The sequence below is a fragment of the Chelonoidis abingdonii genome, chromosome 7, assembly GCF_003597395.2.
Source record: "Chelonoidis abingdonii isolate Lonesome George chromosome 7, CheloAbing_2.0, whole genome shotgun sequence".
Taxonomy (NCBI): Eukaryota; Metazoa; Chordata; order Testudines; family Testudinidae; genus Chelonoidis; species Chelonoidis abingdonii.
This window is the reverse complement of record NC_133775.1, coordinates 9658803-9685001: the sequence shown is the minus strand read 5'-3', so window position 1 is coordinate 9685001 and position 26199 is coordinate 9658803. Positions and strand designations below refer to the sequence as shown.

Below are 26199 nucleotides of genomic sequence, written 5' to 3'. Positions count from 1 at the left end.
CAGGAATATAGTTTAGGCATGCTAGATTTAAGTATAATGGTGGTTTAGTATAAACTAAAATGCAGTTTTATGCACTAGGAGAATAATGCAAGGTAGTGTATGTCAAAGTGTATCAAAGGCTAATGCACCTTTGAGTTTTCAAAGTTCTGTGGTTATGGATCAAACCAGAAAAGCATTTTAAAATGTTATCAAAGTCCTGTGTATGGGACAGCACATAGTTTCACAGCTTCAGGAGGAGGATGTACTTTTTTGCGACACAATTCCTCCATAGCTTCCCTTTTCCACTGGAGGAGGGAAGCATGCTTGATGAGGTCTTTACAAGATGCAGATTCCTGTGTATGTTGGCCAACACATGGAGGGGGATCCATAGCTCCATCTGCTCCCTAATCTCCCTGCCCACTTGCTCACAGCTGGCAGTATTAGAAATATAGCCCCTGTTCTCACTCCTGCACTTGTACCGAAGAAGCAGGATCTAATTAACCTCATGATGCTTTTTCCCTTACTTCCTCTTATTCTCATATAGAGGTGGAACAAAGACTACCCTTTTATTTTTAGCTGTGGATTGTCAATCTTGAAGAAAATAATATCAACAGTGCTATGGCATTCTATAGAGTATAGTAAGTAAACCATGTACAAATACTAATTTTATATACACACAAAAAGGGTTTGAATGCCTCAGAATGTTTATGGGCAGTAATTAATTCTCAAAAATATCCTTTAAAATTGTAAATATAAATAGATTCTGTTAAGAAATAATAGTATGAACATTTAATTTAGAAACATTAATCTTTGTTTTTTGAGTGATGGTAATGGAAAAATAGATTTAAGTTCTGTTTTTTCCCCTCTGCTCCCTCACTATCCCTCAAAGAGAATAACATTTCTTTCCTAGCTAGGAACTTATATGCCAAGTGTTAGTGTGGATCTCTCTATATATATTATATAGGATTTATAAAATGTGAAAATATGGGCTTATAATGGAAAGCCTGACAGACCCTTTAACTGTGGTGTCACTAATACATTGCTATAATTCGTAACATCAGCTAAGGTGTTTTGGCTCAAGAGGTGGAATACATTTTTGTACGTAAAGGTCAATTTTAATTAATAAGCTGTTTTCATCAGTCAGAGCCAATATGAATTGCTTGTAACATTTGTGTGAAATAGTTTTCAATATAAAAATAAAACAAATTGAGCTTTAAGTCACATTTATCATCCTCATAACCCATTTAAATGTCAAAAAATCAGTGCAGACCAAAAGTCTATTTCTAGAAGCCTCAACAGGCCTATTTTTCAGAGTGATATAAGATATTCATCACATTATTTCATGTGCGTTCTTCATTTAAAGATATTTATTTTAGTTTTCTCTGATGTAAAAATAGTTTTTCTATTAAAGATTTGTTATCTAAATAGTACTAAAAAAAGAGGCACCAATGTCAGAAGGGTGAATAGATAATTATAAAGTTTAGATACCTTTTATTGCTTTCATTCGAAAATAAGATAAACATTGCCTTGTTTTCTTTTGCCCTAAATTCTTCAAATTAAAAATACCACTGTGTTCTCCTGCCACTGTGTTTGGGAACAAACATCTTACATGCTTCAACATGTTTCAGAGAGAGTAATTTAACTGGATGCACAAGTATTGAATTACATCAAAAAAGTCCTTAACAAAAAAACCTGTTTATAGAAATATAATATAAAGAGAATCCCTCCCCACTTTGATTTTTTTATGAAATAGTATGAAACAATCTTGCATCCTTCATATTCATGTGTTTATTTTAATATTCAGTTTTCCCTTTTTGTTTTTTAAAGACAAAACCAAGGAAATCAAATGCAAAAACCTCTGGTAATAATATGTTATGGCTAAGCATTAAAATGCACAAAAGTCAGAAAATTGAGTTACAGTTCTCACAGTAGCCATTGTTAAGTCTACTTATAGTATTTTGTATAATTTTATATGCTGTTAAAAATTAGTTTTATTACTGTGATATAATATAACACTTTATACAAAATACAAAAGGTTTTTTCATTTTTGAATAATGATGCAATATTTAAGGAAGTAAGAAAAGAAACAAAACAGAGAGAAAGAAGATAGGGGAAATAAATAACAGATCAGAATAAAGTAGAGGAGAGGGGAAGCTGATGAACCAGGTTTTGTCTTAAATGAACATTCAAAATTGCATAGTCTTATGAGTTCAAAAACAGGGTAATGCAAGAAGAAACTTAGGGCAGAATGGATACAGAAAAAGAACGAAAAAGATGTGTGGGAGGATACAGCAAGAGATGAGTAAATTCTCTGCTGGGTACAGAATAGAAGACCAGTACTATTACATATTGACAATATCTTTATAAACAAGATTTAGGAAAAAAACTCCTGTGTATATGGGAACAAAGAGGATTTCACAATATCATCAATACATTTCTTAACTAGACCTTTTAATATAGCTGGTATGTCAAAAACTTAACTACAGATGAAGTATATGTAGTTCAGTACAAAAACCAAAATCAAATGTACTCAGGGAGCTGGAGTGCCTTAAGAGCTTTGGCAACTGACTCCCTCAACACACAATAATAAGAGTTTGGAGTGTCCATCAAGGCAACGGGAACAATGTAAGAAAGGATATGTAACATCAGTCCCATACCCATAAACAAAATGAAAAAGCACTTTCTTCCTAAAGGAGAAAATTTCCTGATAAGAAGGGTGACAAACTGATTACAAGGAAACATAGCTACAGTTTCTGTACTGCCATTTTGGGGGGCAGGGGAAGAAAGGAAAGAGAAACTTTTGGCCTTTGATAGGTTGTCAGTGGTTTTATTTCCAAAGCCAAGCAGATACACTTGTGTCAGGGTAGAATGCCATAACTTGTGCAGATATGTTACATTAAGGAATATTTAGGTATAACCAGAAACTCAGTACAGAAGCTTATAAAACAACTAATTATAGTAAATTATTCTCTGGTGCCTTTCCCAGTTACTGTCACAAACAGTAGTTTTTCCTCATTACGTTGATGCAGATAACAGCTGATGTTAACCATCGTTAATAAAGAAGAACCATTGAGAAATAGTTGTCCATAATATACTGATATCCATACAGAAGCATATGTAACTTTAGCGCCTTCTCCTGCGTCTGACGAAGTGGGTATTCACCCACGAAAGCTCACGCTCCAAAACCTCTGTTAGTCTATAAGGTGCCACAGGATTCTCTGCAGCTTTCACAGATCCAGACTAACACGGCTACCCCTCTGATATTTAGCGCCTTCGTGGCCAAGATGGATTCTGCTCTGCAGGCAGCTCTGGCCAAGTGAAGGTGCGTGCAGGAATGGAGCAGGAAAAATTCCTTCCACCCCAGGGGCACCTGTTTCAACCCCCCCAGAGTGAACACACCCACCCACTGGAAAAGTACAATGGATATAAGAAAGGGAAATATTTATTTACAGAGGGATGAGAGGAGAAAAGCAACAAGGGGAAATATAGGGGGAGCAGTAAAACAGGGTTGCATCCAAACCAAGGCCCCATAGGCACAGTGGTAGCACAGTTTGAAAGGGGAGACACCAAGCAATGTGTCTGTGCACAGAGTTGAGGAGTCCTGAACAAAGTTCCGGGCCAGTGGTGAGTCTTAGGTACTTTTGGTCATCTTTGGCGCCAGTAAACTTTTCCTAACAAACCCCTCCGGTGCCCTCTTCTGCCGCTCTCTGCAAAGCCACACAGAGTGGTCACCTCCCCACTTAATTAGCTAGCAGCCTCCCTTCTTATTTCTAATGCAGAGTCACAAGCCCCAGTACTCACAACCCCATGCAGCTCCAGGCAGCAGGGATACTGGGTCCAGCTTTGGCCTGTTCTTCTCAGGCAGTTTCTCCCTGGCACAGTGCTCCTCCTGGCTCCTATCCTGGGGTGTCCCCGATTGGCCACCCTGTCCTTCCCAGACTTCAGGCAGGTTTTCTGCTGCTTTAATTTGCGAGGTCCTGCTTGCTGCAGCCCTTCTTTCTGGAGCTCCAGCGCCACACCTTTGAGTTTTCCTCCTTTCTCTCACTGCTCCCTCTCCCGCCTTAGGAAAATGATTTAAAGGGGCCACGCTCTCTAAACCCCAAAGGGGTTACACATATTTGAAGACTATTCAGTTGTATGTGCAACAGAAGGTGTCAAACTTGGTATGCATTCTCCAACATTTCAAAATCCACTGGCAATCAAGCTGGTCTATCTGGATCATTATATGGCTGAAGCTTGAAGCCATCCTATACTTTCAGTCTGATAAGTTATCAGGAGGCAGATTTAATATTTTTACTGCAAAGTACATTTCTAATTGGAGCAAATATTGCCACTTGTTCTGTGTTTCCAATCAGACATCAGGGTAAAAAGTGATATCAACTCCCTGAAAGGATCCTTCGCAGCCCTTACAGGCTTTGCACAGGATTGATTTTTCTGTCCCTGTATTGCATCAATTTTACTATTACGAGTTTGTCTGTCACCATTAGGAAGGCTGAGTATGGGATCTTAATCTGCCCTTTCAGTTTCCAAAGTAAAGTCTCTCAGGAAGGGTCCAGAGAACTCTCGAAATAAGGAGGGGTGTCATGCATGAGGCTTCAGTTCCCTTTGGCCTTCCAGTGACTTTCAGGTTAGACCTACGGACCCGATTATCCAGGACCTTCAATTTATCAGCAATCCAGGACTGTTTGACCCTTAGCTCTCTGGACCTCAGCGTTCTCCTCTTCCTGGATCTCAGAGCTAGTATCCTGGGTCTCTACCTCCAATAGGCAGGTTTCAGATATATCTTACATACTTTTCAGCTCACACTGGTTGTAAATGTGAATGTACTAATTTAATGTGTGTGGGATTATACGTGTAAATTTAACACCAATGTGATTTAGTTATGCTCCCTTGGAAAAAAATAATAATCTAAAATATGTTTATTTTAGATATTAATCTTGTATTCATGTATTTTTCTGCAAAGAATATATTGGGCCAAAATAAGCTCTCAATAAAATTTGTAGCATCCCCATTGCAATCAATCAGGTTATACTAAGGTAACTGCATAGTGCCAACTTTGAGAATTCAAAAATCATGAGTCAGGCCTAAAAAAAATTGAGATTACCTTAAAAATCATGGGTCATGAGATTCTCACCTAATCACATGAATCCAGGATCCAGGGCTTTAAGAAAAAGTTGAATATCATGAAACTTGCAATAAAATCATAGGAGTTGGTAACACTGTAATTGAGAGTAAAATTTAGCCCACTGTATCACACATATTGTAATGAACCTGCAGGCATTTTACTGGACATTGTGCTACCAATGCAACCTCCACCCAATGAAGGTCTCCATAATCACAACAACACTGGAAAGGGCAGTGTCGTCAGAGGGAACCATAAGGAAATTGGACACTGCATTATAGCATGGATATTTGTGAACGTTCTGCAAATGGCTGGTGGAGGGTAGGGTCAGCGTAGGGATAGGCCTGAACTAGACACAGGTTTTGGACAAAAGATTTAACTCAGGCCAAGACATCTGCAAGCCACTGTATGATTGCCTGTAAGAGAAGGGTGGCTTGGAGTGAGTATCTCTGGCACTAAGCCTGAGGAGCCCCACCTTCATACCCTTGTACTGGACTGCCCTTAGAGGCTGTTGTTGGTTGTGTTTATCTCATTTTGTGTTGTAACTTAAAGAAATTGTTCCTTGGGGATTTGCATTATATGTAATAATTCTGTTAAATAAATCATCTGGTTTATTTAAAGTGTGAGAGAGTTTTTGTGAACCTACCAAAAGCCAGAGCCTCAAGAGCCTAGTGCTTGAAGTGTCTACAGTGCTTGCACCCTAGTGTGCAGTAAACCTAATATACTACCAAACATCAGAGGAGACTGATGTACCACAGCTCTCACAGCAACAGCATTGGTTAGAGTATACAATATTGTTTGAAATTCTGGTTTCTTAAGGAGAGTTGATTTTTTGGAGCCATTTTATTAAAGGGGGAATTTACATGTATTCTTTGGTGGGGCCTGTTAATATTTGAAACTTTAATAAATGACATAATCAAGAGAAGTATTTTTGCAGAATAGGTTTTAAAAAGAAAGTGCATGTATATGGATGCACGTGCACAGTTAATGAAAATACAAAAGCACTGGGGAAAAAAAATCCCCAGTCTATTTAAATAGTTTTGTTTTCTGTTTAATACTTATATATTTATTTTCTTTTTTTATTGTAACAGGTAGTGACTTAGGAAGTGATGATATCATAGCAGGGAATGTAAGCAAATACACCGTTCTCCCAGCTGGTTACTATGGACAGCCTAAAAAAGGACATCTTATATTTGATGCCTTTTTTGAAAGTGGTAAGCTCTCTCAATGTTACTGTATATGTTACTGAACTGACAGTGTACAAATATTTATAATATTACTCTGCATCTTTGCAAAAAAAATAAATTCTATCTTAAATTTGAGAAAGAGATTTGTTCCAAATACAGCTTAATTTACTAATGTGAATAGTCTCATTGACTTCAGCGGGATTGTTCAATGAAGTCAATGGGACTATTCATGTAAATAAGAGACTTCATTCAAAGTCCATAGAAGTCAATGAAAATTTTCTCATTGTCTTCAGTGACCTTTGCGTCAGGCCCAAGGTGAGCATGATTTTGCTGAAATCTCTGTTGCAGAATGGAAGTACATAGGATCATAGAATTGTAGGACTGGAAGTGACCTTGAGAGGTCATCTAGTCCAGTCCCCTGCACTCATGGCAGGGCTAAGTGTTATCTGAACCAGGGATTGGCAACCTTTGTCACGCAGCCTGCCAGGGATGTGCTGGCTGCCACTTCCTGCAGCTCCCATTGGCCTGGAGTGGTGAACCACGGCCAGTGGGAGTTGCAAACGGCCGAATCTGCGGATGCAGAAGGTAAACAAACCGGCCCGGCCCACCAGGGTAAACACCCTGGTGGGCCACATGCAAAAGTTTGCCGATCTTTGATCTGAACCATTCCTGACAGGTGTTTTTCTAATCTGCTCTTAAAAATCTCCACAACCTTCCAACATATTTGACTTTTAGTCTTTCAAATGATTTGGTATGAAACACTTTTAGATTAATTAAAAAAGCAGTGTGATTTTAAAGATGTCTTGTCAATTTCACTTTCAAGTTCACATGCACAAGCACATATTGCAAAGTTTGGGTTACATAATTTACTGGGGAATATTTATCTATCTGATCTTAGGTTTTATAACTTAAAGGTTTTGACCCCATTTCACCTGACTGCATTTCTTTAAATGTAAGTCTTATTTAGGACTCTAACGGCCTGATCCTGAACTATTCAAATTAATGGAATCTATGCCATTAACATCAATGGGTGCAAGGAATGTACTGCAAATTAAAATACAAATTATTGTTACAAATGTTATATTTAGGGTGTTAGTTTAAAGATGAATTTTAACTCGATTCATGTGTGTATATATATTACATAATATATTTTAAAATTTTGTGTTACATGTATGCATAAGACTCCAAATTTTAGCTTAAATCTGTTATTACTAGCTTACAGACACACATAGCACGGTTAAACACCATATGTACAGAAGGCATTTGGCAGGCTAAGCTATGGTTTCCAGCATGGTTTATGTGAGAGGTGCTGGTAATGCCAAAACTACTAGTGCCTCATAAAATGAGCTTTTTATGAAGAATTAGGCCCCTTTGGGTGGAATACTGGCTGCCAGTTTTTAGATAAATATTAAATTGAATTATTTAAATCCCTTGATTAAAATTATATAAAAAGCATAAGTGATGCAGTGAATAATATAGAATATTCTCCTTTTTTTAAACTATTCTTATGAAGGCTCAGAAAGTGCTTAAATACTATATTTAATAAATGTAGAGTATGTGTCTTTAGAGTATATAAACTGTTATTTGACGATTGTTATAAGTTTATGATTCTAGAATCAAAAAATGGCAGTATAATTTATTAAACTAATTGGTATAAGCTGAGAAATTCATTATATTATGTTAAATTACTGTGGAATGAAAAGGATCAATAGAACCCAGTTCTATGACGTTAAAATGTTGATAATTAGATGAGTGTTTAATTCTACTCTTTCGAAAATGGAATTAAAGTTTTTCTAAAACTTTAAAAAAATTAATTCCTTGCAAGAGGTAGCAACATTCATACTTAATGTATGGATTTTGACAATTTGATAGAAGGCAGATGATCGATGAATTATAGGATACTTCAGATGATTATTGATAGTGGTAAAATATTCTGCTCCTTTCTAGAAATGCAACACCATTAGTTAACAATTAAGATGTAACATGTGTGGTGCAATAGCATGTAAGAACCTTGGGTGCCACTTTAGTAAAGGTAATAGCTCAACGCAATTCATCCTCTTGGAATTTCCTATCTGCTGTGCAGTAAATATTATAAAATTCTTATTGATTTTAAAATGGTCCTGTGGTATTAATTGTGGACCCAGTAGGTATGTAACAGGAGGTAGACTAAGGAAAGATGTGGAGATAGACTTAAGGAGTTCCCACTGAGACTGAAGCCTGTTTTACCTATTATGTTGTCGATATTATTAAATAAAGGCATTTTATTGAAACCTGAGATTCCCAGCTCCCTTAAAACTGCTATAGGTCTGTAGGTTACAAGATATGAAGGATTTATTAAATATTTTATTAGATAATAAACACAACGTAATTTTGCAAAAAGCAATTTGTATTATATTACAGAATTAGGGGGAAGATATGAGAAGTCTTTCCAGAACAGGAAAGGGACATCGAACCTGTAGACAGAGAAAGTTAAGCAAATGTAGCTGAAATGTTACTTATTTTGCTTTCATTTTCAGAATGTTTTTCACTTTTTGTGCAAAAGAATGGTGACAAATATGTATAGGCATTATAATTAGTAGAAGTATAGTGACATTTTTAATACAATTCAAGAAACAAAACTCCAGCCTCCAGGAGTTAGTTTCTTCTATTTGATAGATTATTTTGCTGTGAGTTGTATTTACTTACTGAGTGAATACCAGAACTATTTTAGATACTTTTATGGCATCAGTCACCATAGTGTCTGAGTACAGTACCTCACAATCTTTAACGTAGTTAGTAACAGTAATAAGCATCTGTCCATCTTGAAAAATTATGGTGTAAGCGGCAAAGCAGTTCAGTTACCATAGCATTATCGGTGTCTACAAAGTCCAATTCTCAAGCAGCAGTCTTGGCCACAAGTAGTGCAGACACAGGGCACAGGTCCAGAGGATGAAGGCAGTGCATTGCTAGTGCTTGAGGCCTGCTGTGCTTTCCTCTTACTCTTTTCGCTTTCCTTTCTCTCAACCACCTCTTTTGAGACTCTTGGTCTCTCTGGCCTCCATAGCACTCCAATGTAGCCTATTGCTAGCTGTGTCTCCCAGCTTGAAGAGTTGCTGTTAAAAGTTTGGACGTCCTTCTTTCAAATCTTCTTAAACCTGAGCCTAAGTCAGCCCACTAGCCTTGAAGTATCTGCAAGTTCTTTATACAAGAGATCCTTTGGAATGCATCCTTCATCCGTCCAATGCAGATAACCAAGCCAACAGAGATGTCTGTTTTGAGAATAGTGATTAGACTTGGCATTTTGCTTTATCAAGTACTTGAAGAGTCAGGAATTTTGGCTTTCCCATTTGATATTTAGAAATCAGCAAAGATAGTGGGTGTGGATGGTGCCTAGCCTCCTCTCATTCCTGCTGTAGGTGGTCTAGGTGTCGCCAGCATACAATAACATGCTCAGAATGCAAGTCTGGTAGACCTATATCTTGATGTTTAGTTATAGGTTCCTGTTATCTCATACATGTTTGGTCAGTTGGCCAAATTTGGTAGCTATCTTTCTGATGTGAGAATTAAGCTTGTCATCTACAGCTAAGTTATCTGATATAGTCAATCCCAGAGAGCGGAACTTGGCACTACTGCTAGCGAGATATTAGCTATTGAAACTTCTGGTGCAGACAAACACACTTTGTGCTGTAATCATTGTCTTCTTTAGACTGATTATTAATCCAAATTCATCACAAACTAGCACAAAGCTATTGCAAAGTTGCTGGATTTCTTTTTCACTGTGTGCAATGAGTACTGTGTTGTCAGTGAAAAGAAGTTTTTATCAGCAGATTTTGATGTTGCTTTTTGCTCTTAGATATGCAGTGTTGAAATGTTTTCCATTGATCTTGCATGGAGGCATATACCTTCTGGTTTTAGATGAGAAAGCATGATGAAGCAGCAGAGAAAAGAATATACCAAAGAGGATTGGTGCCAAAACACATTCTTGCTTGATACCACTGTCAGACTGATCATCATCCTACTGGACTGTTGCCTTCATACTATCACAGAATGATCAAATCAAACTGAGGAAGATTTGAGGACAACCAATTCTCTAGCACCTGGAAAATGCCCTTTCTGCAGACCAAGTCAAAAGCCTCTGTGACATCTATGATGGCCAAGTAGAGGGGTTTTCGTTGTTCTTAACACTTTTCTTTAAGTTGCTGTAGTGTGAAGACCATCTTGATAGCTGATCTACTGACAGGGAAGCTGAACTAACTTGCTGGATATACACATTCACAGGAACTTGTAGGCTTTTAAGAATGACTTATGTGAATGCCTTGCCAGTAACACTAAGGAGAGAAATTCCTCTATAGCTGTTGCAGTGACTCTAGTCTCCTTTGTTTTTGTACAATGTTATGATGTTGGCATCATAATGTATTTACCCAACCCAGTTTCCAACCCCTTCATCAAGGGTCACATCTCCCTCCCCCTACTTCACCAGTGAGAGATGTCAGATTTTGAAGGAGGAGCTTAAAAGAGGAAAACCCCACTCAGTTGGTGGCAGACCAGGAAGGAGAGCACATCCGCAGTCTGCAGCTCCCAGAGCAAGAGCTGGCACCCACCCTGGAGGAAGGGAGGGCCTGATGCTTTCCCACTTGAGATATGATTGTCCTTGTTATCTAGTGACCCTGGCTGGTGTCAGGATCCCAACAAGGGCAGTGAGGGCCAAGGATCACAGCAGGGACAAACCTGAGGCTGGAGTCGCTGAGGAGTTTGTAATTGGATTCCAGGCCAGGTTGATACCAATGGTCAGAGTCTGAGTGAGGTTTTAGGGTCCAAGTCAGGAGGCAAAGTTCAAATCAAGCTAAGGTCAAAGCCAGGAATTCAGGAGCAAGGAGCAGGAAAGGTCATGGCAGCTACAGGAGATCTGCACCTGGAATGCCCCATGGACTTATACAGAGCAGGGAGCCAATCTGGAGCCATGATGCTGATGTCTGTCCAACCCTTGATCTGGAACTTTGCATGGTCTGTGTCCACAATGGGTCATGGGAAGTGGAGTGCAAACTGATTACAGCTGCTGCTGGGTGGCAAACTGGAGGTGTCAGCTTCCTGGTAGCTCTGCAGACTTGCGTTCTAGAGCTATGAGGCCTTACAGCTGGGGCCACAGTTGATTCAAAGCCTCTTTGAAGGATGTGAGCTTTACCATACCCATGGGGCAATCTGTTTGTTTTGTTGTGTTTTCTGACACCCCTGGAAGGGACAGACTATCCAGAGTTCATCTGGAGGGCTCAGTCTGTTATAACTGGATTGGTGAGACTGCAGATGAGAAGACGAGGTGAGGGATCATACCCGGCCAAGAGCTAGAGGGTGCCATGGGGTATGAACTCCAGTGACACCTCACAACTCACCTGTTACCTCATTTTTAAAAAACAGGGAACTGAGGACAGAGAGGCTAAATTACTTGTCCAAGATGACAAAGGTGATAGAGCAGAAACTGAAGCTCGGTCTCCGATAGCCCAGGCTAGTATGCTAACCTCTGTGTCATCCTTTCTCTAGTAGTAGTAATATCTCTCAGACCACTAGACATTTTTTTAAGTCTGCCCACTATATTATCCTAGCTATAGCCCAATGAGGATATAGGTTTTTCTGATGCCATTTTACTATTGTTTGTTAAGTAACATAAGATAATTTTAGGGGGATACCAGTTTCGTTGGGAGTCAGTGCAGTCATTTCAGGGTGAAACAGCAGTGTGGTTATCTGTGCATATGATCAGCTAAAATAAAATAATTTTCACTTTTGAAATCCTACAGGTTAGATGAAAAATAATATTTAGATTAATTGTAGTTTCTCTTTTCTGCCCTTCATTAATAGATCAAACTATCAATGCACATCTGGTCTAGTGGATTATCAGCACTGTGATGTTCTACCATGTACATCCTTCACCTATCTGGGCCAATAAAGGTTGGGAGCCTATCAGAGGCACATGACTTCTGGGGAAAGAATGGGTTTGCTCTCACTGTATCAACAATATCTTCCTGATTGTATCAAGACAGGACTTTGATGTATGACTGTTCTTCAGGGTAACTTGGAGTGTGTACCTGGCCTCTTCAACATGACTCAGGAATACATATTTCAGGCATTTTATCATTGGAGTCTAAATTATTTCAAAGATCAGCATGGATCTGGAGGCCATACTGGAAGAATGTGTGGCTTTTCTGATTCACTGGTTTGAGTTCTGTGCCAAAGACACTGCTCCACAGTGTTTGGGTTGCTCTCTCCATTATTCATCATAGTGACATCTGAGCTAATTAATGTCTGCAGACTCCTTTTTTTCTTGCTGGCCTTGCCTACCTGCCTCTGGGGCTCAGTTTCCTATTCTTCATCTTAGAGACAGCCGTTGCAAGTTTCTTAATTTTTTCTCTCAGAAGTGGCTGAAAGCAGAATGTCTAGTCAGTACCCAAAACCTAACTTCCTATTCATTTCCACAATTTTGGCACTGATCTGCTTATTCAGACTACTATGAAGAGGATTCAGTGTCAAGAATCAAGTACATTTCACTTCAACATTCCTCCCTGTCATCACAAGAGAAGGCCTCAGTGTACGATCCAAGAGAAGGATACCAGTCCCTCTTGGACACCTTTCACCCCTTGCCTGGCAGAATGAGAAACATAGGTGCAATCTTTCATCAGCATAGATATGATTAACTGACCAATGTTAGCAGCCTTGCATAGATCAGGATACAAGATAAGCTAAAGGAGAAGCAGGAGGCCCAGAGGAAGAATGCAAAAAATGAAAAAAAACAGTGTTCATTGCTGTGGTCTCCCTCCCTGAAGCTCTCTTGGCCTATGGCTAATGGATGGGAGATGAGATGTCCAGAGAGAGAGGAGCATAAACCTTCTTTCGGGCTGAACCAAATCCCTTATTACAGAAGGAGAAACAAGTTACCTCCTCAGCCAGGAAAATCTTTGTGGACAGAGTATTCCCATAACGATAGTTTTCCCACCTCAGGTCCAATGCTGACATGCTCCTTCTAGGATTAGAAAACTTGCATTTATCAACTCTGCACACAAAAGATAGTGTATAGAAAGGAGAGAACTCCATAGCCTATGAGATGTAATCTGAACAGGAAATGCTCCTAGCCCTTTCAGATGTAATTTCGCTCGTTACCTCTATCAAGGACCATCAGTATACTATAGTTATGGTGCTCTCCAATGCCTTCAGATTATATAAGCAGTGATTCCTAAGACATCCAGTGTTCCATACAGAGCAATCCTCTTTGAGTTGCCTGAGAATCTCTCTATTATCGTCATGAAATACACTTTCTCACTTTAGTCATCTCCAGATTAGAGTCAGTACATTTAACAGTTCAAAAATCTTGTTTTTACTCCACTGAAGGTTTAATACCACAGTCCCATCACCAGTTGGTGTCAGTAACTGGTCAGCTAATTCCTTGGTTAAGTGAATAATGCCAGTCGAGATTCCTGCACAGAAGCACCTTCTGGCCTTGGTAAAATAACAGATTAAAGAGGGAAAAAACCCATTACAATGGATTGTATGTACCATCTTCTGTTAGTGTGGTATTGTTAACTACATTGTAGTGTCTGGTTAGTCCTCTTATATGTCTCCCACAGATACAGGAATTGTAGGGGAAACTTTGGAAAACATTTAACTTATTTAGAAATTTAAATGTGGATTTAGGTACCTAATTTTCGGCACCTAAATTTGCAAATGTAGGCGTAAATACTTTGAAAAGAAACTGTGGACATTTGGGACCAAATTTTCTACCACCCCCTTAACTAGGCTTCTGTTTTTGCAGTACTCATTACATGAAAGTGCAGGTAAACAGTAGATGCAAATAATTTTGGCGATAAAACTGTAGGACAGTTTAAAAATCTGGCCCTTTATAATAAACACTTGAAAATAAATTTGTGTATGGTGTGGCAAAGTACCTGCCTCTCCTTTTGTTAGCTCAGTGCTTCTTAGCCTCGGAGACACAGGCTTGGGCAAAATAAAAGAAAAAAAAACCTTCCCAATCTCGCAGGGTCTGGCTGATCCCTTCTCAGCCAGCCCCTTGCTCTAGTTTCCTCTCCTTCTGGGGAGAATGCAATCTGCGTTGCAGGAAGAGTCTGAGTTCAGCTGCCCCTACTTCCTGGCAGCTACTCTGCTTCTCTCTTCCTCCCCCGCCCCTTTGCTTCCCTGCCAGGGAGGATTTAAAAAGGTCTCCAGCAATTGGGCCCAGCTAAACCTTATTCCTCCAGGGCTGAGCCTTCCGGGACCAATTACTACCCCTCTCCTGGTAGCTAATTGTCCTGAGTTTGCCACAATGGTTAGTATCATATTCATTTTAGTCAATGTGCTTTGGCAGGATGGCCTGTTTGGACTTTGGTGATATGTTTTTTAGAAGTGTTTGCACCTCTTCTAGTCAATCTGAATCTTTGTAGGAAATCTTTGGTAGAAATAAATTGGGAAGGAATTTCTTTATTTCACTGTCTTTGCAGTATCAAATACTGCATAGTAGCTTAATTATGGAAAAACAAATATTTTGGACTTTCTGAATTCAGTATCTTATGGTTTCCTTGCAATGTGAGTAAATCTATCCCTGTCTTAAGGACAATGTGTGAGATCTTTGCAGCTCAGCTTGATTTGGATGAGAATGATTAGGGGGCATGGAAAGACTCTCATATAAAAAAGATTGAAAAGATCTGCCCTGTTCATTTTAGTGAAGAGATTAGTAAGGGGGCTTGACAAAAAGATTAATAGTATATTAAAGGAATGGTGGGAACTTCTAATCACACTTTCTCATAATACATGTCAAAGGGACAGTCAGTAAAATTAAAATAATAAAGGAGAATAATTTTATACACAATGCATAATTAGAGTATGGAACCCATTGCTACAAGATATCATTGAGGCAAATAGGTTAGCGGAATTAAAAATGTTCAGACTTTTATATGGATAACAAGAATATCCAGAGGTTTAATAGTAAATATTTTTTAAAAAAAGTTCTAGCAGAGATATAAACCATCATTGTTCAGGGCATAAGCCAACCTCCAACTTGTAGTGATTAGGAGGAAATTTTCCCTGGGGGCAGGTCATTCTGCCTACTATAGGTTTTCTTGTACTTTCATCTAAAGAAGCTGCATTGGCCACTGTCAGAGACAGGGCACTGGACTAGTTAAACCACTGATCGGATTCAGTATGGTAATTTTTATCATCCTAATGAGTAACAGAGCTCCTCTAGTGGTTTTTATGTAGATATAGGGCTTGTCTACCCTTACTGGAAGATTGATGCTGCGGCGATTGATGCATTGGTGGTCAATTTAGCGGGTCTAGTGAAGACCTATACTCCACCTGATTGAGAAGAGTAAAGGGAGTAGTGTGGACCCCGCAGTAAGTAGATCTAAGCTATGTTGATTTGAGTTACGCTGCTCACGAAACTCAAATTGCGTAGCTTAGATCGACTTTTCCCTTTAGTGTAGACAAGGCCATAGCAAATTAGAGAATGTTCTTTTATACTTGTCTTCCTGTTTGTTAATAAAGTTTGTCCTTGTCCACATTAAAAAAATTTCATTGGTTGTCCATTTAATTACACAGGTGCAAATCCCTAATGTAGATGGGCTGCACTGATGCAAAGCTGTTCTTATAAGAACAGCCATACTGGGTCAGACCAATGGTCCAGCTAGCCTAGTATCCTGTCTTCTGATAGTGACCAATGCCAGGTGCTTCAGAGGGAATGAACAGAACAGGCAGTCATCATGCAATCATCCCCTGTGTCCACGCCCAGCTTATGGCAATAAGAGGCTAGAGACACCCAAAGCATGGGTTGCCTTGCTGACCATCTGGACTAATAGCCATTGATGGATCTATCCTCCATGAACTTACCTAATTCTGTTTTGAACTCCACTATAGTTTTGGCCATCACAACATCTCTTGGCAATGAGTTCCACAAGCTGGCTGTGCATTGTGTGAAGTAGTACTTCCTTTTGTTTGTTTTTAAACCTGCTGCCTATTAATTTAATCGGATGACCCACGGTTCTTGTGTTATGTGAAGGAATAAAAAAACCAGTTCCTTATTTACTTTCTCCACACCATTCATAATTTTATAGACCTTTATCATATCCCCATTAGTTGTCTCTTTTCCAAGCTGAAAAGTCCCAGTCTTTTTAATCTCTCTTCATAAGACAGACGTTCCATATCCCTAATAATTTTAGTTGCCCTTCTCTATGTCTATGCCGATTCTAATGTTTTTTTTAAAGATGGGGTGACCAGAACTGCACACAGTATTCAAGGTGTGGGCATACCCTGGATTTATATAGTGGCATGATGATATTTACTGTCTTAGTAGCTATCTCTTTCTTAATGGTTCCTAACATTCTGTTAGTGTTTTTGACTGCTGCTGCACATTGTGTGGATGTTTTCAGAGAACTATCCACAGTGATGCCAAAATCTCTTTCTTGAGTGGTAAGGGCTAATTTAGATCCCATCATTTTGTATGTGTAGTTGGGATTGTTTTCCAGTGTGCATTACTTTACAGTTATCAGCATTGAATTTCATCTGCCATTTTGTTGCTCAGTCACCCAGTTTTGAGAACTCTCTGTAACTCTTTGGAGTCTGCTGTGGTCTTAAACCTCTTGACTTATTTTGTATCATCTGCAAATTTTACCACCTACCTGTTCATCCCTTTTTCCAGATCATTGATGAGTATGTTGAATAGCACTGGTCCCAGTCAGTGTTCCCTTTAATTTTTCCCACACATGTATCACACATCACCTCCATATTGGTGCACATAACAAAATTCATGTGGTGGGGGTGGGGTCAAGGGGTTTGGCGTGTGGGATGGGGCTCAGAGCTGTGGCAGAGGGTTGGGGCTCAGGGCTGGATGGGGAGCTAGGGGATGCGGGCTCTGGGGTGGGGCCAGGGATGAGGGGTTTGGGGTGCAGAAGAGTGCTCTTGGGTTGCGGCGAGGAGCGAGGATTCCCCCCAGCTCTCATTCCCCAGAGCAGCACCTGGGCTGGGGGGGGGGAAGGCACTTCTCCCCCGCTGTGCCAGCTCTGAGGCCAAAGGATAGGTGCCCCTCACCTGGATGGGGCAGTTCCAGGCCTGGGGGTGGGCCCCATGGCAGGTCTGGGCCAGGGGAGGGGCAGAGTTGGGGCCGGGGGACAAGGGAGGGCTGCCCCAGCCATGGCAGGTCCGGGCCAGGGTTGGGTTCGGGCCTCCCTTCCCTGGCCGTGATAGGTCCAGCCTGGGTTCGGGCTGCCCCTTCCCTGACCACAGCAGATTGGGGGCCAGAGGAGGGGCATGTCTACCCCAGCCATGGCAGGTTGGGGGCCAGGCTGGGTAGGGGCCGGGGAAGGGGTGCCTCTTCCCCGGCTGTGGCAGGTCCTGGCCAGGCAGGTTCCCTAAGCGCCTACCTGATGCTAAATAGGCTGCTTGTGTGGCCACACAGCTTAAAGGGAACTTAGGTCCCAGTGCAGCTCTTTAGGGGACAGCAGTATTTACCTCTCTCCATTGTGAAAACTGACCATTTATTCTTACCCTTAGTTTCCTATCTTTTAACCAGTTACTAATCCAATAGATGACCTCGCCTCTAATCCCATGATTGCTTACTTTACTTAAGAGTCTATGGAAGGACCTAGTGAAAGATTTTTGAAAGACCAAGCACACTATATCAGGTGGATCACCCCTGTTCACATACCTGTTGACCTCCTCAAAGAATTCCAATAGATTGGTGAGGCATGATTTTCCTTTAGAAATGCAGAGTTGACTCTTCCCCAACAAATCATGTTCATCTATGTGTCTAATAATTCTGTTCTTTACTATAGTTTCAACCAATTTGCCTGATACTGAAGTTAAATTTACTGGCCTGCAATTGTCAAGATTGCAGCTGGAGACTTTTTAAAAAATTGGTGTCACATTAACTATTCTCCAGTCATATGATACACAAACTGATTTAAATGAGAGGTTACATTTCACAGTTCTGCAATTTCATATTTGAGTTTCTTCAGAACTCTGAGGTGAATACGATCTGGTCATGGTGACTAATTATTGTTTAATTCATCAATTTGTTCCAAAACCACCTCTATTGACATTTAACTTGAGCCTCTGTTATGGTGTTCTTAAATTTCCATGCAGTTTGCAGGCATTTCACTTTTGTGACTGTATCTTTTAATTTCCATTTAACTAGCTTCCTAATTTTTATATAGTTCCCCTTTCTGAAGTTAAAATCTGTTGTGGTGAGATCCTTTGGTTCCCCCCGCCCAAGGATGTTAAATTTAATTATATTATGGTCGCATTACCGAGCAGTTCAGCTAAATTCACCTCTTAGAGCAGATCCTGTGCTCCATTTAAGACTACATTAAGAATTGCCTCTCCCCTTGTGGGTTCCAGGACTAGCTGCTCATGAAGCAGTCATTTATGGTGTCTAGAAACTTTATCTCTGTATCACATCCTGAGGGTGCATGTATCCAGTTAGTCCGGGGTTAGTTGAAATCCCCCATTATTTGTGTAACTTTTGAAAAACAGGCCTCTAGTTTAGGTAATCAAATATGGATGTTGGAGCCTCACTCTAGGCATCTACTTTTAGAAATGTTGGCCTCCATGTCTGGACTGTTCTGTTATTTTGACATAGCTGTATCTCGTATATCTGCCGCAGTCCCAGATAAATCAGAAATTGATTTCCATGTACAACTATGTTAAAATTGGCTGTGAAGTATTTTTTTTCCCTTTTATGTTTATTTTTGACAATTGAAAGAATGAAGTTGTCCCATAGAGGGACATGTATGTCAGGTCTGATGCAAAAATAATGTTAAATGGACTTTTCAGAAGCTTTTAAAAAATGTGTATTTGTGCATGTGAGTCTCCTGTTATGCTGTTTAAGTGTTAAAAATGTAATATGGTTCTTGAAATTAAAAATGAAGCTGCTCTCTGTTTTTACTCTAATTTAAACCAGAATGTGGAACTCTGCCAAGAGTCATTAAATCTTCCATTCTCTTTTATAACAAAAATGTTATGACTGGGTAGGTTGTTCGTTGTGATCTGTGTTCAAGAGGTCATAATTAACTAAAGTTTTGTAAAATTTCAGATTCAACCTTTAATTACTGTAAATATGATTTTTATCACATTGATTGGTGTACCACCGCCTTATCATATAAATTACTGACAAATACTAGGTGAGTCTTTTCTCGTTCTACAGGACAAGTGTATATATTCAGATATATTTTGAATTAACAAGTCGATAAAAAGTGCAGTGAAGATGAAGTGCAAATGATATTAATCAGTTGGAACAAGTTATTAATCTACTTTGTATCAAGTGATCCACTTCATTAGATTTCCTTAATTTTGTTAAGCTTTTAAATACCCTTCTATATTTCAAAAATAAGTTAACATATAAAATACTTTTTGAGGACAAACTCAGACCTGTTGTAAATGGTTGCAACTGCATTGACGTCCATTGCCATCTGCTAGTTTAAAGTACAACCACACCTCTTTCAAAATGGCACTTGGCTCATTCCCTTCTGGGAATTGTAGTTTACCTCCTTCGTCTGAGCAAGCTGCAGCCTACAACTCCCAGAATGCCCAATGGGCCATTGGCACATATTGCAACCCACTGCTGTGTGATTCAGAGAGCTGAGCTGGAGCCTGAGGGCTGCGTGACAGCCGCTCTGTTCAAGTGCATGTTTGCTGCAGAGGCCTGCACAATTACAAAATTTGTATCTGCATCTGAGCTGAAATCTGCAAAAATGGTCCGTAGATATCCATGAATTTGCAGGACTCTAATTATCTGACCCTCTGTTATTTCAAAGTTAGATGTCAATCTATAACTCTCTTTAGGATAGTGAACATGTAAAGCACATGTGGTTACCAGTTATTGTGGGTCTCAATTGTCAAAATATTTTCTGAAATGAAGGTCTTCCACTTATACAAACATTTAAATTTGAAAACTAAAATCAGGCACATCATACAAAAGGCTGTAATGCTATCATACCGCTCAAAGAAATACTGAATCCACAGCAGACAAAAATTGGGATTGCCTTCATAACTAGCGTCCTATTGCAAAGTGATCTCATGCCTGTAAAGCGCTAAGCTTTCAGGTTCTGCTCCCATTTAAGTGAATGGCAAAACTCCCATTGATTTCAATAGTAGTAGAATCCTGTCCTAAGATAACAAAACTGCAAAGATCACAAAGGCACATTCATAGTTATAAAAAAGTGAAAACCCACCATCTGTCTGATACCTAATTAAAGTTGCTCTCCATCAGCTGTGTTTTAAACACCATTATTACTATTCTAAGCTGCCTTTTGGAGCAGAAACCAGTTCCCAGCCCAGATTTCCTTTCTTTTAGTAAGTGGCATCTATATATATCATTGGCTAGCTGAGAATAATCATTTTAAGAGATGACAGTTTGGGGCCTTCATTTTTATGAAAATATTCATATAAACTGTAGAAAATGTAGTAAAAGTTCCTTTGTATATTTCTGAAAATGATGTCTGTTTGCAGTTTACTTTTGTACCATCAAGGTATACTGGTTTATTAAACACTTTTACCTTGTCTACACTGACTGGCAGCAGCAAGTAAGGTACATGTAACTGTACACAGCAGTGAAAAGCAAGCTATGTCCACACTGTGGTGTGTCACTACACACGGCAGTGAAAGTTTATGGTGGGGGTTGGGTGGGAAGAACTGGGGAAGGCTCTAGCAGCTCCCTGGTGGTGGTCAGAGCCCTTCCCTGCTGCCAGAGGCTTTCCCTGGGGTGAGGAAAGACTCCGCAGTGGGGAGGCAGCAGGATATTACACTGCTAGTAATAGCAGTGTAAATGTGGGAGGCAGTGCTTGGGTGTCTAAAGAGCCATGTAGGGTATATTCCTTAAGGTTTTGGCATTGTCATACTGTCTCCATTGTTATGTGTACCCATGCTGAGGGAACGTGCAGTACTCTACATGATGCCATAAGTGTAGACATAGTCTTTGTTTTAGATTTTGGGGTTGCTGGTGCTGAACTTCAAATGTAGAGATTAAATGGTTGTTTCTACCAATGGGAATAATTTAACAAATGTTTCATTTTTCTGAAAATGTAGGTTGCCAGTGCAGATCAGTGTTACTCTATCAAGAGTAGAAATACATTTGAACCTACTGCTGGTTAGAACTCACAAAAATTAAGAACAGGAAGACTGATCTTTTTAAAAAGTTTTATATTTTTTAATGACAACTACTGTATGTCCCGAGGCATAGATTAATGTATGTAGTATGCACAAAGTGATATCAGCTAACATATATGACATTACTCAGATGTCTCAAACTCTGGAAAATGCATGTGAATGATTTATGGAATTGATATTAATCTCTTTCCAGTAAATGCATTACTAAAGTTACATGGGAAATTGATGTTGCTGCTGTAATGCCAAATTAATTTCTTTTTTGCTAGGTCAGCATTGTAAATGGAACTAATGTTAACCTTTTTATATCTCTAAACAGGATACAGTGTGGAAGACATTTTTACAAAAAGCAGTCTGGGTGCTTACTGCTTAAGTGATACCTGCTAACAGATATGGCCTTACTCAAATATCTCAAGTTCTGGGAAATCTGTGTTAATGATTTATGGAGCTGATATTAATGTGAGAACAATTAATGTAGCAGTATTAATACAGAATTATAATGTGGTGGGGTGGTTAGGCAGGAGGAGAGGCATGCATATAGTTGAGGTTGCAGAAACATTATCATTCTGAGGTCTAGATCCTGAATAGGAACTATATGCAACTGTGTCTGTGCATATCCATTTTCAGGATCTAACCTCAAATATTCTTTTTCAGTTGCTTACAATTTCATCAAGCTTTCAAATTTTGGGCTGAAAATTTTCCATGTTTGCTATTTGAGCAAAGATGGTTCAGACATTTATGAGCATGCATTGAATGATTTTTATTTGTTCCTTGCACTCATAAGGATTTTCCAGTTTCTATTCTCCTGGCTCTGTCAAAAGTTTTCCACCTGGAAAAAAAAAGAGGGGAAAAAATAAGAAAGAATAGAAATATCATTGCCAGGATGAAGGAACACATGTATGACCCTGAACTAATCATTAATATCTTTATCTGAATGTACAATCACTGAAATAAATGCAGCTGTGTTTATTTCATCTGTGCATGTTCACATGGACATGATTGTGACCTCAGTTCATTGTCAGTGAAGGTACAGATGTACATAGGTATAACTGACACAGCAGAGGCCAATAACAACGAAAAGTGGATGGGAAAAATTCTAGCAGGGTCTGTGGGTATGCTTCCTTAGGAATTAGAAACGTGGCATTGAAAGTCTCTACTCAGAAGACTCCTCAATGACTGGAGTCTAGTTCTGATGATACAGGTGTCTGGAAAAAAAAATTCTCTATAGAGATATAGATGCCCTATTCTGCAATTACTGGATAAGGTAAGAATTACCTTGAACAAATACCTTGGGGAAAAAGGGAATCATATTAAATCTCACTGACTGGCCTGTCTAGGGCAGTTCTCTCCAAGAGATGCAGTCAGCAGTGTCCCAAACCCTAATCTTGTTCTGGGTCTTGTGTCTAATTATGAGCCCTGGAAAGAGTTCTCTAACCTCCGCCTGGAGTCACATCCATGTGGGTACCCAGTTCTACATAGACATTGGAAAGGCTTTACTGTGGTGGTGGGCAACCTGCGGCCCGTCAGGGTAATCTTCTGGCAGACCACCAGACAGTTTGTTTACATTTTCACGGCCGCCTGCAGCTCCCAGTGGTTGCGGTTTGCTGTCCCCAGCCAATGGGACCTGCAGGAAGTGGTGCAGGCCTCAAGGACATGCTGGTTGCCACTTCCTGCAGCTCCCATTGGCCAGGAACGGCGAACTGCAGCCACTGGGAGCTGTGGGTGGCTGTGCAAATGTAAACAGACTTCTGGTGGCCTGCCAGCAGAGTACCCTGACAGGCCGCAGGTTGCCCACCACTGCTTTACTGTTTTGCAGAGAGGCAGACCAAAATTAAATCAGCTGTCTGAGGGTTCCCAGACTTCTCAGAAATATTCATGTTGGGAGATGTTTCTTTTTGACTTCCTTCTTTCCTCAAGATGGTTCCTTGTCTTCACCTCCACATTAAAACCTTGGAATTATTTCTTCTGAGTGTGAGCGCCTACCAGCAACACAACTTGGATGTACTGATAAGTATCCCCAACATGGAGTATGTGGGAATGAGGATGTTCTGAAAGAACGATCATGCTCAGAATTTGTGTCCATAGCGTAAATGTTCTGGAGATAGGAGTCATTAGAAGGGCTTTTTTTTTACACTTGGGAGAAAGCTGGATATTTTGGCAGGCAAAATAGTAGTATTCTGTCAGACATTTCAACAGCTGTTGTCTATAACCATCAGTAGTATTATGCCTGGTTTATAGATGATAAACCCAGAAGGACTGATTCTCCACTGCATAGCACTTCTTAGAGTCATTCTCTCAGACATGCATGAAGAAAGGCAAGATGCAAGTGATGTGATTTAATTAGGCTGCAATTTTATTAACTTAACTCACCTGGGAACATTCGAGCAATAATTAGTATGGTGCAGATCATAATACCTTCTTTAATCATTTCTGTCATTGCTATCAGCCCTCCACCTTTTTATTCCTGGTCCCCAGACCGTTGTTAGGATCCCTTTGTCGGTATGAGGGTGAAGGGGCTGGAGAAATGGGGTTGTCTCATTGCTTTACCAGTCACTAGGGGTCCCAGCCTCATTCCTCAGCTTCTTTAGGGGATGCTTTCTTCTAAGTTTACTTCCAATTCCAGTTTATCAGTGAACCAGACCCTCCATGGAATGAATACCTGCACTGGACACCTGTGACTTGCTAAATTGCGACATCTTGAACCTTAACTCATGACCTACCCACTGAATCCCTGAGCTGCTGCGGGGAAAATGAAAAAACCCACTCCTCCCTGACCGATCTGATGGTGAGGGAAAAATTACTTCTCAGTCCCCCAAAAGGCAACTAGCTCAATGACCACAGCAGACAAAGCAAACAAACAAAAAAAACCTGTCCTGTGCTAATCCCAGGGTGGGAGGATGGGAGCTGTTCATCTGAGTGTGAGATGGGTCGCAGACTGGAGGGACTGTGTTTATATAACCTCCCCGAGGTGTGCAGGGGTCAATGGTTTACATAAGCCTCACCCACCTGCTTGGGTGATTCCTTCTCTGCTGGCTAACCCCTAGTCCCCAAGGGAAGGGGGGCCCTTAATGGAGCCACTGCTCCTTATTTCCTGCCAGTCCAGACAAAGACCCCCACCTCTGTGGTTGCAGAGGTTGCATTTTTCCTTCATGGACTGAATGCAAAGTGGTGTAATATTGCACCCCTTTTGGCTGGGTGATTGACTGCATAAGGTGCCAAGGTAGTGAAGAATCAGGCCCTGGGAGGTTAATTGACTTAAACTATGTCTTTTTAGTGTGTCAGGCAGGGGACTGAAGGTCAGGATACCTCTGTTTCAATCGTTGTACTGCTGCTGATAGTGTGAAACTTTGGGCAAGTTTCTCATCTATCCTGAACCTTGGTTTCTTTATCTGTAGAACTGAGTTAAAGAAATATTTACCACGACTAGTTGGAAAAATGATTTCCCCCCAGAGAAAATTTAAAATCTTCTGTGAAAAATAGAACCCCATAAAATTTCACCTGAAAATGTTTTCACTGAAACTTTTGACCAAAAAATAAAATTGAAGGTATAGTTGAGCTAGGGAACCTTGGAACATAGGGAAAAGTGGAATCCAAACTACAACTCTTTAGAGGCTCCACTTTGGCATTTCCAAATTGAAGTTTTTGGTTTTTGGACAAAAACATCTAGGTTTGTGTGTTTTGGGGTTTTCAATGAGAAGTCAAAATTCTCTGTGAAAAGCAGATACTATTAATAAAAAATGTTGTTTAGTCAAAAACCCAAGTTTCCATTGAAAAACAGTTATGATGGAAATTTTTAACCAGCACTAATATTTACCTACAAACAGGGAAACCATCGCAGCTTCTAGGAAACACGTGTGGGTGAGCCAACTATGAGTTTTCAAAAAAAATCTCAATTTTTGGAAAATGTGAATGGAAATTTTGTGAACTTGCAAATGGGCAAATTTTAATTTAATAATTTTTGTGTAATAATACCTTGCCCAATTTAGGCATTGCCACATAATATCCTGATAGAGCATTGTGAATGAAGTTCCATGGTAGGCTAGCATTTCTATCTCTTAACGTTCACATTTCAGTTAAGCTCAATTATTATTTATTCCTAATTGCTTTTAAATTCTCAACTACTATTGCTCTATGCATATCAAAACCAGATTAAGATCCTCTGTATCCTGCCCTTTGCTGCAGGATCATCTTGGATTGTACACTACAATACAAACAATAATCTATCACTTTGAAAAATTATTTGTTGAAAAATACATTTGGGAAGAAATGCTCCTTCAAAAGCTACCAAATGTTTTCCATTTCAGGATTAACACAATATATAGTCTCAAATTCTGAGGAAAAAATAATTTAACATCCTTCCTGATAAGCTCAGCATTCATTTGAATACAAACTGTTAACTTTGAAACATAATATTCCTTTGGTTAAACAGATAACTCTTCATATTTGCATTTATTGATTCCCCTTGCTGGCCTAATTGCCTTCTAGGTTCAGACTTCACCATCCTAATTTTGATTTAGTGTTTGTATTTCTAAAAACAAACTGAGAACCATATATTATCACTGTGTGCTTTCTGAACAACTAGAGGGAACTTGAGAATCTGAAATGTGAAAGTAAATCACCATAATATATAAAGGAGGTATTATTATATACTAGCTATCTGTGATAGATTACTAGTTTGAATCACACCCAGCAGAATCATCTACTTTCTATTATATGTTATGCCCTGTAACTTGGCTTCCATTGTGTAAGAAGCATGGTGTATTTTATTTTGTTGTTTTAAAGTTGTTTCTATTTTAATATTTA

General features: G+C 39.6%; 1 protein-coding gene across 1 annotated transcript in view; it reads left to right on the top strand.

Annotated features, from left to right (window-relative positions):
* AGBL4 (AGBL carboxypeptidase 4) overlaps positions 1 to 26199 on the top strand; it is a 1477624-nt gene that overhangs the window by 17808 nt on the left and 1433617 nt on the right. The window contains exon 2 of the mRNA XM_075067593.1: positions 6193 to 6315. Within this exon, the coding sequence (XP_074923694.1) occupies positions 6193 to 6315 (123 nt within the window). The remainder of the gene's footprint in view (positions 1 to 6192; positions 6316 to 26199) is intronic.